Raw genomic sequence first — 14,217 nt, forward strand, 5'->3', positions numbered from 1 at the left:
CTGAAGCATGTAGTGTGTGTGTGTGTGTGTGTGTGTGTGTGTGTATGTGTAATCACTGGAGTGGAACAGTGTGAATGTGTCACTCAGAGATGCAATACTGCCACCTTATGGTGAAAGAACAATCAGCTGGTACATATGGAAGTATCTCCTGTACTGTCTCTTATTCTCCCTTTATTTACTATAGTAATTGTGGCCTGCACTCATGTACTCAGTATTTAGGAGGGGTGTCCACATAATTTAAAATACTCCATATTATCTAAATAAAGACAGATGATAGTTTTATATAAAAGTTGTAATAAATGATCAGAAAGAGTTACAAGGTTTAGGTGAACTGAGCTGGAACTGAGATGCTGGTCTGTGGAACAAACAGACCATTTTAACCATCAACAGCAGAAACTGGAACCAGTCAGTATTTCATCTTAAATATTCTGTAGAATCCTCATGATCATCTGATCATCAGCTCTCATTTTATATTGGTGAGAACTGGTTATGTTTAAAACCACATCAAATGATGATCAGCTTTTATTTTCAGAGTACAGAGAGTGTAGATGAAGATCCTCCTCCTCCTCCTCATATCCACTATTTGGTGAATCTACCATATGTTCACATTGTAGGTATACTGTTACTGACTGTAGCTCATCTGTAATTCTGCACAGTGTTACGTGTTCAGTGATTTATGGGGTAGAAAGGAATCGATTCAATCATGAAACGACCAATCAGGAGATTTGATCTAAGTGATGAATCGTTCTCAGCACATTTTATTGTTTGTAAGAACTGATACTTGAATTGATCAGACCATACACTATATGACCAAAAGTATGTGGACAACCCTCCTAATTATTAGGTTCATGTGTTTCAGCCACACTCATTGAAAACTGGTGTATAAAACCAGTTATATAAATTATATTCTTATAGCTTTGTGGCAACAGTTTAGGGAAGGCCTCTTCCTGTTTGAGCATGACTATGTCCCTGTGCACAAAGCAAGATCCATAAGGACGTGATATGACAAGGAACTCTAGTGTCCTGATCTAAACCATATTGAACACAATTGGACTGAATTGAAACATCAATTGTGAGGCAGGTTTTCATGTCCAGAATCAGAACCTGACGTCTTGTGGAAAGTAGGGGGAGGATTTTTTTTGGGAACATGGATTTAGACTGGGATTTCCAACAAGCACATGGTTAGTTGTCCACATACTTTAGGCCCTATAGTGTATTTTACATTCACTTTAATCACATCTATCTGAATGTACAGAACATGTCATGATGGTTTCATTCATATCATCTCTTCTAGCACTGCTGCTTCATCTCAAACCTTCATTCTACTAGTGAGATGTTCCATGTGCTGATGAGAATCCCTGTTCCACAGTGAGGAGAACACCACAAAGAGAGGAACATGCTCAGTACTGTAGTGCTTTGTAGATGATGATGTTCAGTGGAGTGCAGCTTTAGCAGCTCTGCAGATGTTCTCAGATCAGTGTGTGTTTCAGAGAACTTCCTCTACAGCTGAGGGAGGTTTTTGTACCAGTAAATAACACTGTGTGTACCCGCTGTAACCCTGCTGACAGTAATATTCTCCTGCATCTTCAGCCTGGACTCCAGTGATTTTTAGAGAATATTCTGTACCAGATCCACTTCCACTAAAACGTCCAGGAATTCCAGACTGAAGAGTAGATGCTCTATAGATCAGGAGTTTAGGAGCTTCTCCAGGTTTCTGCAGGTACCAGTGGAGGTAGCTGCTGCTAATGCTCTGACTGACTCTGCAGTTGATGGTAACAGTTTGTCCTGGAGAAACCGAGTGAGATCCTGGAGTCTGAGTCATGATGATTTCTCCAAACGACTCTAAAGAGAAGAAGAGAGAAAAGTTGAAGGTGATAAAGAGACGGTGATGGTGAGCGCTGATGTTGGAGGACTGATATGAAGATAGTAAATAAACAGTGAATCTCACGTTGAGTGAGGAGGCCGAGTGTATTCAGCAGTAGAATCAGAACCTTCATCATTGTGCTGCGTCTCAGTGACTCTGAAAGTCCTGAACCCAGTCTGATCAGAACTACAGCTCTTATAGTGTGTGTGTGTGTGTGTGTGTGTGTGTTTGTGTGTGTGTGTGTGTGTGTGTGTGTGTGTGTGTGGAATCACTGGAGTGGAACAGAGGTTTTTGTACGACGGCTTTGGTGGAGGAACCAAACTCATTGTAAAAAGTAAGTAGTTTTATTTCTTCTAAAGTAAAACATATTTTTAAATTATTAATAATAATAAATATACAGTAACTAATATTTAGTAATTGTTTATGTCTATTGACGGCTTAATATTAAAGATTGAATAAATGTGCAGGTGTTTTTGATGGTAAATATAAAGCTGGTCTCTGGTTGATGAAGTTTGGTGTAAACTGGTACGAGTGACTGGTGCTGATGTAAAATCCAGACGAATGCTGCTGTGTGTTTGTGCTAAACAATGAATATTTCTGTAATCAGCTACAGTCATGTGAAAAAGTTAGGACACCCCATGAGAACCTTTGTCCTTTTGAACATATTTAAACATAATTAACATTTGAGCTTCATTAAATGTTAAAATTTACTTTTAAACACAAGCTGTAAAATGTAATGAACAAAAACAGAAATTGATTGTGAGTAAAAAGTTAGGACACCCTCTGTCCTAATAGCTGGTATTTCCCCCTTTGGCTGAAACATCCTCAATTAGACGTTTCCTATAACCATCTACAGTCTCTGACATCAACTGGGAGAAAGTTTTTCTCTCTCCTCCATGCAGAATTTCTTCAGCTGTGTGAGGTTTGAGGGGTTTCTTGCATGTACAGCCCGTTTTAAATCACCCCACAGCATCTTAATAGGATTAAGATCTGGGCTTTAACTTGGCCATTCCAGAACTCTCCATTTCTTTATTTTGATTCATTCCTTGGTGGATTTACTGGAATGTTTTGGGTCGTTGTCAGGTTGCATGGTCCACCTCCGCTTCAGCTTCAGTTTTTGTACAGATGGTCTTACATTTTCCTCAAGCACCCTCTGATACAGTGAAGAATTCATCGTGGGTTATATAATAGAGAGCTTAACAGACCCAGCTGCTGCTGCAAAGCAGCCCCAAACCATGACATTTCCACCTCCATACTTCACAGTTGGTATGAGGTTCGTGTGCTCAAATGATGTGTTTGGTTTGCACCCAACATGTCTTCTGTTACTGTGCCCGAATAATTCAACTTTGGATTCATTTGTCCAAAGCACATTGTTCCAGAAGTCCTGGTCTTTGTCTCTGTGTTTCTCTGGTAAACTTTAATCTTGCCCTGATGTTTTTTTGACAGCAAGGGTTTCTTTCCTGCACACCTCCCATGAAAATCAAATGTGTGTCTCTTTCTGATGGTAAATGTATGTACCTTGACATTAACTGTGGCAAGAGTGACCTGTAGGTCCTGTGACGACATTGTAGGATTATTGGAGCTTTTTGACGCATCTTGTGGTCTGCTCTTGGGCTGAACTTGCTAGGATGGACTGACCTAGCCATGTTGGTGGTTGTTTTAAATGTTCTCCACTTGTGATTATTTTCTAATTGTTTTGAGATCTTTTTAAATCCCTTCAAGGCCTCAGAGAGCTCTTTAACATGGTGAAGCAGCATTTAGCTGTTGGGCTGCATATAACTGGAACAGACTGCCAGGTGATATTAGATGTTCCTCAAATGTAGAAATGTTTAAATCCAGGTTAAAAACTTTTCTTTTTTATTGTGCCTATGATTGAGCTCGAAATTTTTGCTATAACCCTCATTTTAGCATATTTTAGCATATTTATTTTAGTTTTTCATGCTCTTAATAATTTTTTATAGGGTAGTGTATGAGTGTTTGTTGCTTCTTTTAATCTTATATTCTCTAAACTGTAGGGTATATTTCACTATATTTTCCTTTAGTTTTTCATGTTCTTAATTGCTTATCTCTCTTGTTTTAATTTCACATTCCCTAAATTGTAGGGTATATTTTACAATATTTTCTTTTAATTTTCATGTTCTTAATTTTTATCTCTCTTGTTTTAATCTCATGTTCTTAATTGTAACTAAATGTTTGCAAGAAGTCTTTCTAAGGGTCTAGATCTCAGGAATGTTTTAATGCTTTTAATTTTTCCTTATGTAAAGCACTTTGAATTGCCACTGTGTATGAAAGGTGCTATACAAATAAACTTGCCTTGCCTTAGATCTCACCATGGTGATAACATTCAGTTCAACAATCAAGAGCAAACCAAACTAATGTCTGAGCTTTAAATGAAACTCCAGTGTTCTCTAACGATGGTCTAATCATTACAGCTGATGTGGTGACCTGATTCTAATTTTAGACATTTTACAATAAATGTCTGAATTACAATAATATTCATTTTTGTTCATTATATTTTACAGCTCGTGTTTAAAGGTATTTTTTCAGTTTTATTTGTTTAATGATATAATCTCCATCTCTCAGTACTGTTCAAATGAAGCTCAAATGTCCATTTGTGTAAATATGTTCAAAAAGACAAAAGTTCTCATGGGGTGTCCTAACTTTTTCACATGACTGTACATCTGGATGTGCTGCAGTCAGTTGTGTTGAATGCTAAAGTAATAAGAGTTGATATTGAATCTGTGCTAACAGAAGCTTGCAGATGTTTCTACTGAACTGCAGTGATGTGAGAACAGTGTGCAGCAGCACTGCATTGATGATTGAACACAGATGAAGGTTTCCAGTCTGGATGCTTAATAAGCAGTAAGGAGGAAATGATGTGGAAACGTTTCTAAATGGGACTTTTTGTTCTGTTTCTCCTGTACAGCCGGTCCCACGGTGAAGCCGTCCGTGTCTCTGCTCCCTCCCTCCTCTCTGCAGCTGTCTGAGGGATCGGCCTCGCTGCTCTGCCTGCTGTCTGGTTACTCTCCACAGGGGGCGCTGGTGAGCTGGACAGTGGACGGCACAGTGCTGGAGGATGGGGTGGTGACCGGCGCAGAAGAACTGAAAGAGGGCAGTTGGAGGCATGGCAGCACCCTGACCCTCAGCAAAGCACAGTGGGAAAAGGGGGAGGAGTTTGGCTGTAAGGTCTCTCACAGTGGCGTTGATCATCCCGTCGTATTCAGAAAGAACCAGTGTGAAGGCTAGCAGCTCCCAGATAGAACTGAACATGGAGACACTTCCACATGCTTCTACAATGGAGTTTCAGTTCTACACAATGCTGCATTTCTGTCTTTCCTCTGTTCAGTGTCCTGTTGCTCTTCCAGTAGTTTTGCTGTGCTGAAATAAAGCTTAATTTTGGACATTGTCTGGTCTTTTCTTCTAGTTCATCATCATGATGAGTGTTAGGAGAGAAGATCTTTAGCTGGAGATTCAGTGTTTTATTTGTGCTTTAGTGAGTTTGAACATCTGGTGAAAGTGCTGCTCTATTCTGGGAGAAAGCAGATCACTCAGCCGTCTTCATGCAAATCTCACTTTCACCCCCCATGTTCTCTCACTTTAGTTTCTACTCATTATAATTAGCTGATTTTGGGTGTTTGTTGGGGGTCTGGTTACACTCTTAAAATTTAATGCTGCACCTTCAACTGCTGCATTTTCTTGAGACTTTAGACCAAACTGAAAATGCTGATCTTCGATAAATAGACTTTTATTCATGCCCCCACAGCTAAATGATTATTTGTGATAAGGTGGATAATGAGTATTAGGTGAAATACCAACTTATCCATAAACTTTTGATCACCTGTCCTTTTTCTCTTATTTCAGTGTTGCAACAGAGGTCCTTATTTTAGCAATACTTAACCACAGTACCTGTTTAAACAAGTTTCATGTCCCCTTCAATCCTAACAACCCCAGCACCATAACCATTAACTTTGCTCTAGGTTATGTTTCTAAATAATTCTCTTTGTGCCCTACAATTAAAATTCAATTTGCCTGGACACTGGCTCACATTCTCACTTAGACACCAACTATATAAGCTCATTCTTTTCATATAATTAACTAGAAGTTTTACTCTAACTATGTGTGATGAGTTTCTTTCAGTGTGCACACTTGTCAGGGACAGTTTCTCTCATATTCAACAAATGACACGGGAGTAGAAGATCTGAGCAGCAGGTTTTATTTTTTTATTTTTTTTTTTTAAACTTAATGTTCTAACAAATGGTGGAGAATGCGGGCAATTCGGTCCAGGTTAGTAATTCAATTTCAGAGTCAGATTTGAAAAATATTTTGGACTTCTTGCCCTCACCTAAGACATCTATGGCTTTTCGGGATAGTTTGAGAACTTTAACTTTACATTTTAATTTGACAGGTGCTGATTACAGAACCATTCTTTTAAATTGTTTTAATAATTCCATCACTGAAACTGACCTTGTGCTGGAAATTCCCACTTGACCTCGTGATTACGATCTTCCATATCATTATTCTGTTAACACTTCTGTGCCTTCTCATTCTGTTGCTTCTTCTACACATGGTACACCCACGAATGGGCAAAACATTATTAGAAGATTGGAGCAAGTTCTTAGTGGACCACGTTCACAACATTATAATGCTAATTCAGGACCTGAAGGAAGCCCTGCACGGGATCCTGCTGTTCCTCTTACATCTCATACGCAATTTGTTTTTGATTGGCATATGGTCTTAAATGTCCATGCTTTTTACAAGGAACTTCTGTACTTCCTAAATTGTAGGAACAGTAAATCTGCTGATTTATCTATTTCTTCTACAACCCCAAATCAGAAAAAAGTTGGGACAGTATGGAAAATGCAAATAATAAAAAAAACAGATTTTCTTAAATTTACTTTGACTTTTGTTTGATTGCAGACAGGATGAACCTGAGATATTTCATGTTTTGTCTGGGCAACTTTATTTCATTTATTAATAAACATACATTCCTGCATTTCAGACCTGCAACACATTCCAAAAAAAGTTGGGACAGTAAAGCATTTACCACTTTGTAATGTTGTCATTCCTTTTCACCAAACTTACAACATGTTTTGGCACAGAGGAGACCAAGTGATTTAGTGTTTCAGCTTTTATTTTGTCTCTTTCTTCCTGCAAACACGTCTTATTATGTGCAACAGTACAGGGTCGTCATTGTGGCATTTTTTATTTCAAAATTCTCCACATATTCTCTATTGGGGACAGGTCAGGACTGCAGGCAGACATGGACTGTACTCTCACCTTTCCTCTTTATGCTGTATAACGCTGTATAATTTCAAGTACAGGTCTGAGTTCTGTCATCTACAAACGTTGTCAGATGACTCAGCAGTGGTGTGGTGTATCAGTAGTGAAGATGTGAATGAGTACAGGGATCTGGTTGACCACTTTGTCTCATAGTCTAGGAAAAACCACCTTCTCTTAAATGTGGCCAAGATGAAGGAGATGGTTTGAAAACTCTCTTTATCCTAAAGGAAGAGGTAGAGGTAGTGGAGGGCTACAGATATCTGGGTGTTCATCTTGACGACAGACTGAACTAGAAGTGTAACACAGAGGCTGTCTACAGAAAGAGCCAGAGCAGACTTTATTTTCTATGGAAACTCAGGTCTTTCACTGTCTGCAACAAAATGTTTCATCAGTCTGTTTAAGAAAGTGCAATTTTCTAAACAGCATCAGAGCCAACGACTCAGAGAAGCTGAACAAGCTTATAAGGAAAGCTGGCTCTGTTCTGGGATTTGCTCTGGAGACTCTAGAGCTAGTTGTTGAGCTAAGTATCTTGCACAAGCTGATCAGTAAAATGGACAACACCTCACACCCAATACACGACCTGCTGATTAAACAGCAAAATACTTTCAGTGAGAGACTCAACCAACTCCACTGTAATAAAGAGAGATACAGGAGGTCATTTCTGCCCACTGCTATTTTAATCTATAATTACTCTCACTGGTGCAAGAAGAGGACAGAGAGCTCATAGTACCCATGAAACAATCAATCCTCAAATGGTGCTATTTGATGTGCAAATTTACACATGGTACTGTTTTATTTGTACAGCGCACTATTGCACACATGCAGTCTATAAGAACAAAATCTAAAGGTGTAGTTTATATTCTTATATTTTGACATTTTTAGATTTAGGTTTTGGCACCTTTGTACTAATGAACATGTATTTGGACTGGGATTTTGAAAAAGAACATGGTCAGGTGTCCTGTTCCACAGTGAGGAGAACACCACAAAGAGAGGAACATGCTCAGTACTGTAGTGCTTTGTAGATGATGATGTTCAGTGGAGTGCAGCTTTAGCAGCTCTGCAGATGTTCTCAGATCAGTGTGTGTTTCAGAGAACTTCCTCTACAGCTGAGGGAGGTTTTTGTACCAGTAAATAACACTGTGTGAAGGGAAGGCTGTTATACTGCTGACAGTAATAATCTCCTGCATCTTCAGCCTGAACTCCAGTGATTTTTAGAGTAAATTCTGTACCAGAGTAACTTCCACTAAAACGTTCAGGAATCCCAGACTGACGATTAGTTGCGTAATAGATCAGGAGTTTAGGAGCTTCTCCAGGTTTCTGCTGGTACCAGTGGAGGTTGTTGCTAATGCCCTGACTGGCTCTGCAGTTGATGGTAACAGTTTGTCCTGGAGAAACCGAGTGAGATCCTGGAGTCTGAGTCATGATGATTTCTCCAAACGACTCTAAAGAGAAGAAGAGAGAAAAGTTGAAGGTGATAAAGAGATGGTGATGGTGAGCGCTGATGTTGGAGGACTGATATGAAGATAGTAAATAAACAGTGAATCTCACGTTGAGTGAGGAGGCCGAGTGTATTCAGCAGTAAAATCAGAACCTTCATCATTGTGCTGCGTCTCAGTGAGTCTGAAAGTCCTGAACCCAGTCTGATCAGAACTACAGCTCTTATAGTGTGTGTGTGTGTGTGTGTGTGTGTGTGTGTGTGTGTGTGTGTGTGTGTGTGTGTGGAATCACTGGAGTGGAACAGAGGTTTTTGTACGACGGCTTTATTGGAATGTATCACTGTGCTACACTTTTGGTGGAGGAACCAAACTCAGTGTAAAAAGTAAGTAGTTTTATTTCTTCTAAACTAAAAACATTTTTAAATTACTAATAACAATAAATATACATTAACTGTAATATTTAGTAATTGTGTACGTCTATTGATGGCTGAATATTAAAGACTGAATAAATGTGCAGGTGTTTTTGATGGTAAATATAAAACTGGTCTCTGGTTGATGAAGTTTGGTGTAAACTGGTACGAGTGACAATGAATATTTCTGTAATCAGCTACAGTCATGTGAAAAAGTTAGGACACCTCATGAGAACTTTTGTCTTTTTGAACATATTTAAACAAAATGAACATTTCAGCTTCATTAAATGTTAAAAATTACTTTTAAACACAAGCTGTAAAACGCAATGAACAAAAACGGAAATTGATTGTGAGTAAAAAGTTAGGACACCCTCTGTTTTAATAGCTGGTATTTCCCCCTTTGGCTGAAATAATCTCAGTTAGATGTTTCCTATAACCATCTACCATCTGACATCGACTGGGAGAAAGATTTTCTCTCTTCTCCATGCAGAATTTCATCAGCTGTGTGAGGTTTGAGGGGTTTCTTGCATGCACAGCCCGTTTTAAATCGCCCGACAGCATCTCAATAGGATTAAGATCTGGGCTTTAACTTGGCCATTCCAGAACTCTCCATTTCTTACTTTTGATTCGTTCCTTGGTGGATTTACTGGAAAGTTTTGGGTCGTTGTCATGTTGCATGGTCCACCTCCACTTAAGCTTTAGTTTTTGGACAGATGGTCTTACATTTTCCTCAAGCACCCTCTGATACAGTAAATAATTCATCGTGGTTTATATAATGGAGAGCTTGCCAGGCCCTGCTGCTGCAAAGCAGCCCCAAACCATGACATTCCCACCTCCATGCTCCACAGTTGATATGAGGTTCTTTGGCACAAACCAAACACAGTATTTCAACACAACATATCTTCTGTTACTGTGCCCAAATAATTTAACTTTGGATTCATCTGTCCAAAGCACATTATTCCAGAAGTCCTGGTCTTTGACTCGGTGTTTCTCTGTTAAACTTTAGTTGCCCTGATGTTTTTTTTTTGACAGCAAGGGTTTCCTTCTTGCTCACCTCCCATAAAAATCAAAGTGTGTGTCTCTTTCTGATGGTAGGTGCATGAACCTTGACATCAGCTGTGGCAGGAGCTACCTGTAGGTCCTGTGACAACATTGTAGGATTATTGGAGACTTCTTGACACATCTTGCGGTCTGCTCTTGAGCTAGATTAGCTAGGATGGACTGACCTTGCCATGTTGGCGGTTGTTTTAAAGGTTCACTACTTGTAATTATTTTCTAATTGCTTTGAGATCTTTTTAAATCCCTTCAAGATCTCAGAGAGCTCTTTATTTCTCACCATGTTGTTAACACTCACTTCAACAATCAAGAGCAAACCAAACTAATGTCTGAGCTTTAAATAAAACTCCAGTGTTCTCTAACAATGGTCTAATCATTACAGCTGATGTGGTGACCTGATTTTAATTTTAGACATTTTAAGTAGTAATAAATGTGGGGGTGTCCTAACTTTTTCCTCACAATAAATTTCATTTTTGTTCATTACATTTTTACAGCTTGTGTTTAAAAGTATTTTTTTTTTCAGTTTTATTTGTTTAATGATATAATCTCCATCTCTCAGTACTGTTCAAATGAAGCTCAAATGTTCATTTGTTTAAATATATTCAAAAAGACAAAAGTTCTCATGGGGTGTCCTAACTTTTTCACATGACTGTACATCTGGTATTGAATGCTAAAGTAATAAGAGTTGATATTGAATATGTGCTAACAGAAGCTTGCAGATGTTTCTACTGAACTGCAGTGATGTGAGAACAGTGTGCAGCAGCACTGCATTGATGATTGAACACAGATGAAGGTTTCCAGTCTGGATGCTTAATAAGCAGTAAGGAGGAAATGATGTGGAAACGTTTCTAAATGGGACTTTTTGTTCTGTTTCTCCTGTACAGCCGGTCCCACGGTGAAGCCGTCCGTGTCTCTGCTCCCTCCCTCCTCTCTGCAGCTGTCTGAGGGATCGGCCTCGCTGCTCTGCCTGCTGTCTGATTACTCTCCACAGGGGGCGCTGGTGAGCTGGACGGTGGACGGCACAGTGCTGAAGGACGGGGTGGTGACCGGAGCAGAAGAACTGAAAGGGGGCAGTTGGAGGCGTGGCAGCACCCTGACCCTCAGCAAAGCACAGTGGGAAAAGGGGGAGGAGTTTGGCTGTAAGGTCTCTCACGGTGGCGTCGATCATCCCGTCGTATTCAGAAAGAACCAGTGTGAAGGCTAGCAGCTCCCAGATAGAACTGAACATGGAGACACTTCCACATGCTTCTACAATGGAGTTTCAGTTCTACACAATGCTGCATTTCTGTCTTTCCTCTGTTCAGTGTCCTGTTGCTCTTCCTGTAGTTTTGCTGTGCTGAAATAAAGCTTGATTTTGGACATTGTCTGGTCTTTTCTTCTAGTTCATCATCATGATGAGTGTTAGGAGAGAAGATCTTTAGCTGGAGATTCAGTGCTGTGTGTTGTGCTTCAGTGAGTTTGGATGAAGGAAGTTGAACATCTGGTGAAAGTGCTGCTCTATTCTGGGAGAAAGCAGATCACTCAGCCGTCTTCATGCAAATCTCACTTTCACCCCCATGTTCTCTCACTTTAGCTTCTACTCATTATAATTAGCTGATTTTGGTTGGTTGTTGGGGGGCTGGTTTCACTTTTTAAAATTAATGCTGCACCCCTTTAGAAATGTGAATAAACACTTCTTGCTGTAACACTGAGAAATCATGAAGAAATGAAGCATTGAAGGTCATCACACATACACACGTTCTTTTATTCACCTTCAGGAGGAAAGATCAGACCTCAGAGTAAATACATGTGAATAAGGAGAACATCAGTAGTACCAACACTAGATATTTTCTCCAACCCAGAAGTTAAAGATCAGAGGTGATTCCACTCTCAAACAGTAATATGAAGGTTTTGTGAAGGAGTTATTTCAAATTGTTCCTTTCAACACCAACCATGTCCACATATTTATGCTCCTTCATTCATTACTGCACTTCTGTCTGAGGTGTGAAGAACATTTGAAGATCCTTTAAAATTACATCTATCAAAAGTCTTCAATCTTTAGTCATTTTTGTCTGTGGTTTTATTAGAATGATAATCTCTGAATGTGTCTCTCATAGATGTAATACTGCCACCTTGTGGTCATAGATCTGTCAGCTGAAACACATAAAAGATTTATATGAAGAAAAACAAAAAACATACTACATGACCAAAAGTATATGAACACCTGATCAAGATTATGCAGGATATTGTATTTTAAAATCACAGTCATCAATATAGAGATGGAATAACAGTCTCCACTCTTCTGGAAAGGTTTTCCACAAAAGCAACAAATCAACAAGATCTGATTTATTTCATAAAGGTTTAGTGTGGTTAAACATTGTCAGAAGTATGTAGACACCTCCACATACATTTGTTGGACATCAATTCTGAAGATTCAGGCATTAACTCGAAATGTCTCCCACACACCCATCACAGCAGAGATGTTCACAAGTTACAAAATACAGTCAAGTCACAAGTCAATATAACACAGACAAAACATATATAGTAAATGTGTGTTTTTAATGTGAACATATATATTAGTTGTTTATTTTTATGCTACACCGGTTGTCATTGTTTCAGATCCATCAGACAAGTTAAAATAATCTGATGGATCTGTATCAAATATTTCAGTTTTAAGGACTGAACATCTGGAGGTAGCAATGAGGTGATGGTGGGTGCAGCTCCTGTGCTGGGATGCTTCACTAGTAGGTGATTCTGGCTAAAGTTCTGATGATGAAACTCATGTTTAAGTGAACTTGTATTTGATATCAATTTTAACAAAGCAAAACTTTCATATTCATGTATATTTCACTTCATCTCAGTTCAGCAAGGAACCACAACTGTTGTCTGAAGAACCACAACTGCTGGCTGAGGAACCACAACTGCTTCTGAAAAACCACGACTGCTGGTTGTAGAACCACAACTGCTGGCTGTAAAGCCACAACTGCTGGTTGTAGAGCCACAACTACTGGCTGAGAAACCACAACTGCTGACTGTAGAGCCACAACTGCTCGGTGAGGAACCACAACTGCTGGCTGTGGAACCACAACTGCTGGTTGTAAAGCCACAACTGCTGGGTGAGGAACCACTACTGCTGGCTGTGGAACCACAACTGCTGGTTGAAAAACCACAATTGTTGGCTGAGGAACCACAACTGCTGACTTTAGAGCCACAATTGATGGCTGTAAAGCCACAACTGCTGGTTGTAGAACCACAACTACTGGCTTTAGAGCCACAACTGCTAGCTGAGAAACCACAACATCTGGCTATAAAGCCACAACTGTTGGCTGAGGAACCACAACTGCTGGCTGAGAAACCACAAGTGCTGGCTGTGAAACCACAACTGCTGGCTGTAGAGCCACAACTGCTGGCTGAAGAACCACAACTGCTGGCTTTAGTGCCACAACTGCTGGCTGAGGAACCACAACTGCTGGCATAGGAACCACAACTGTTGTCTGAAGAACCACAACTGCTGGCATAGGAACCACAACTGCGAGCTGAAGAACCACAACTGCTGGCTGAGAAACCACAACATCTGGCTGTAAAGCCACAAATGCTGTCTGAGGAACCACAACTGCTGTCTGAGGAACCACAACTGCTGGCTGAGGAACCACAACTGCTGGCTGAGGAACCACAACTGCTGGCTGAGGAGCCACAACTGCTGGCTATGGAGCCACAACTGCTGGCTGAGGAACCACAACTGCTGGCTGAGGAACTACAACATCTGGCTGTAAAGCCACAACTGCTGGCTGAGGAACCACAACTGCTGGCTGAAGAACCACAACTGCTGTCTGAAAAACCACAACTGCTGGCTGTAGAACCACAACTTCTGGTTGAAGAACCACAACTGTTGGCTGAGGAACCACAACTGCTGGTTGTAGAGCCACAACTGCTTGTCAGACCATCGGAACAGAACCACAGGAAGCTCCAGCACATCGTACACTGTGTTGTAAATGACAGTAGATGAGAGGAGACTAGCAGACCAGCACCAGCGCATCATGGTACATCACTGCTAATGTATTATAGCATCGCTTTAATACTCTAAATGTTTAAATACAGTCAGTGATTGTGAACATTAAACACTGTCTAATATGAGTGTATTATTTTTGTAGTGTCACACAGCTCTACATCAACTTCTGCTGCTCAAATATCC

General features: G+C 40.0%; 1 protein-coding gene and 1 gene segment (V, D, J or C); one reads left to right on the forward strand and one right to left on the reverse strand.

The window, feature by feature from the left end:
- Positions 1-11,405, forward strand: part of LOC134317536 (Ig kappa chain V region Mem5-like) — a 126,091-nt gene extending 114,686 nt beyond the window's left edge. The window contains 3 exon segments of the V gene segment in view: positions 8,913-8,963; positions 10,795-10,808; positions 10,948-11,405. Of these exon segments, the coding sequence occupies positions 8,913-8,963; positions 10,795-10,808; positions 10,948-11,250 (368 nt within the window).
- The window catches only part of LOC134316959 (NACHT, LRR and PYD domains-containing protein 12-like), a 512,992-nt gene that overhangs the window by 455,215 nt on the left and 43,560 nt on the right, over positions 1-14,217 (reverse strand). The gene's annotated exons all lie outside the window — the stretch shown is intronic.

The sequence above is a fragment of the Trichomycterus rosablanca genome, chromosome 1 (genome assembly GCF_030014385.1).
Source record: "Trichomycterus rosablanca isolate fTriRos1 chromosome 1, fTriRos1.hap1, whole genome shotgun sequence".
NCBI classification, from domain to species: domain Eukaryota; kingdom Metazoa; phylum Chordata; class Actinopteri; order Siluriformes; family Trichomycteridae; genus Trichomycterus; species Trichomycterus rosablanca.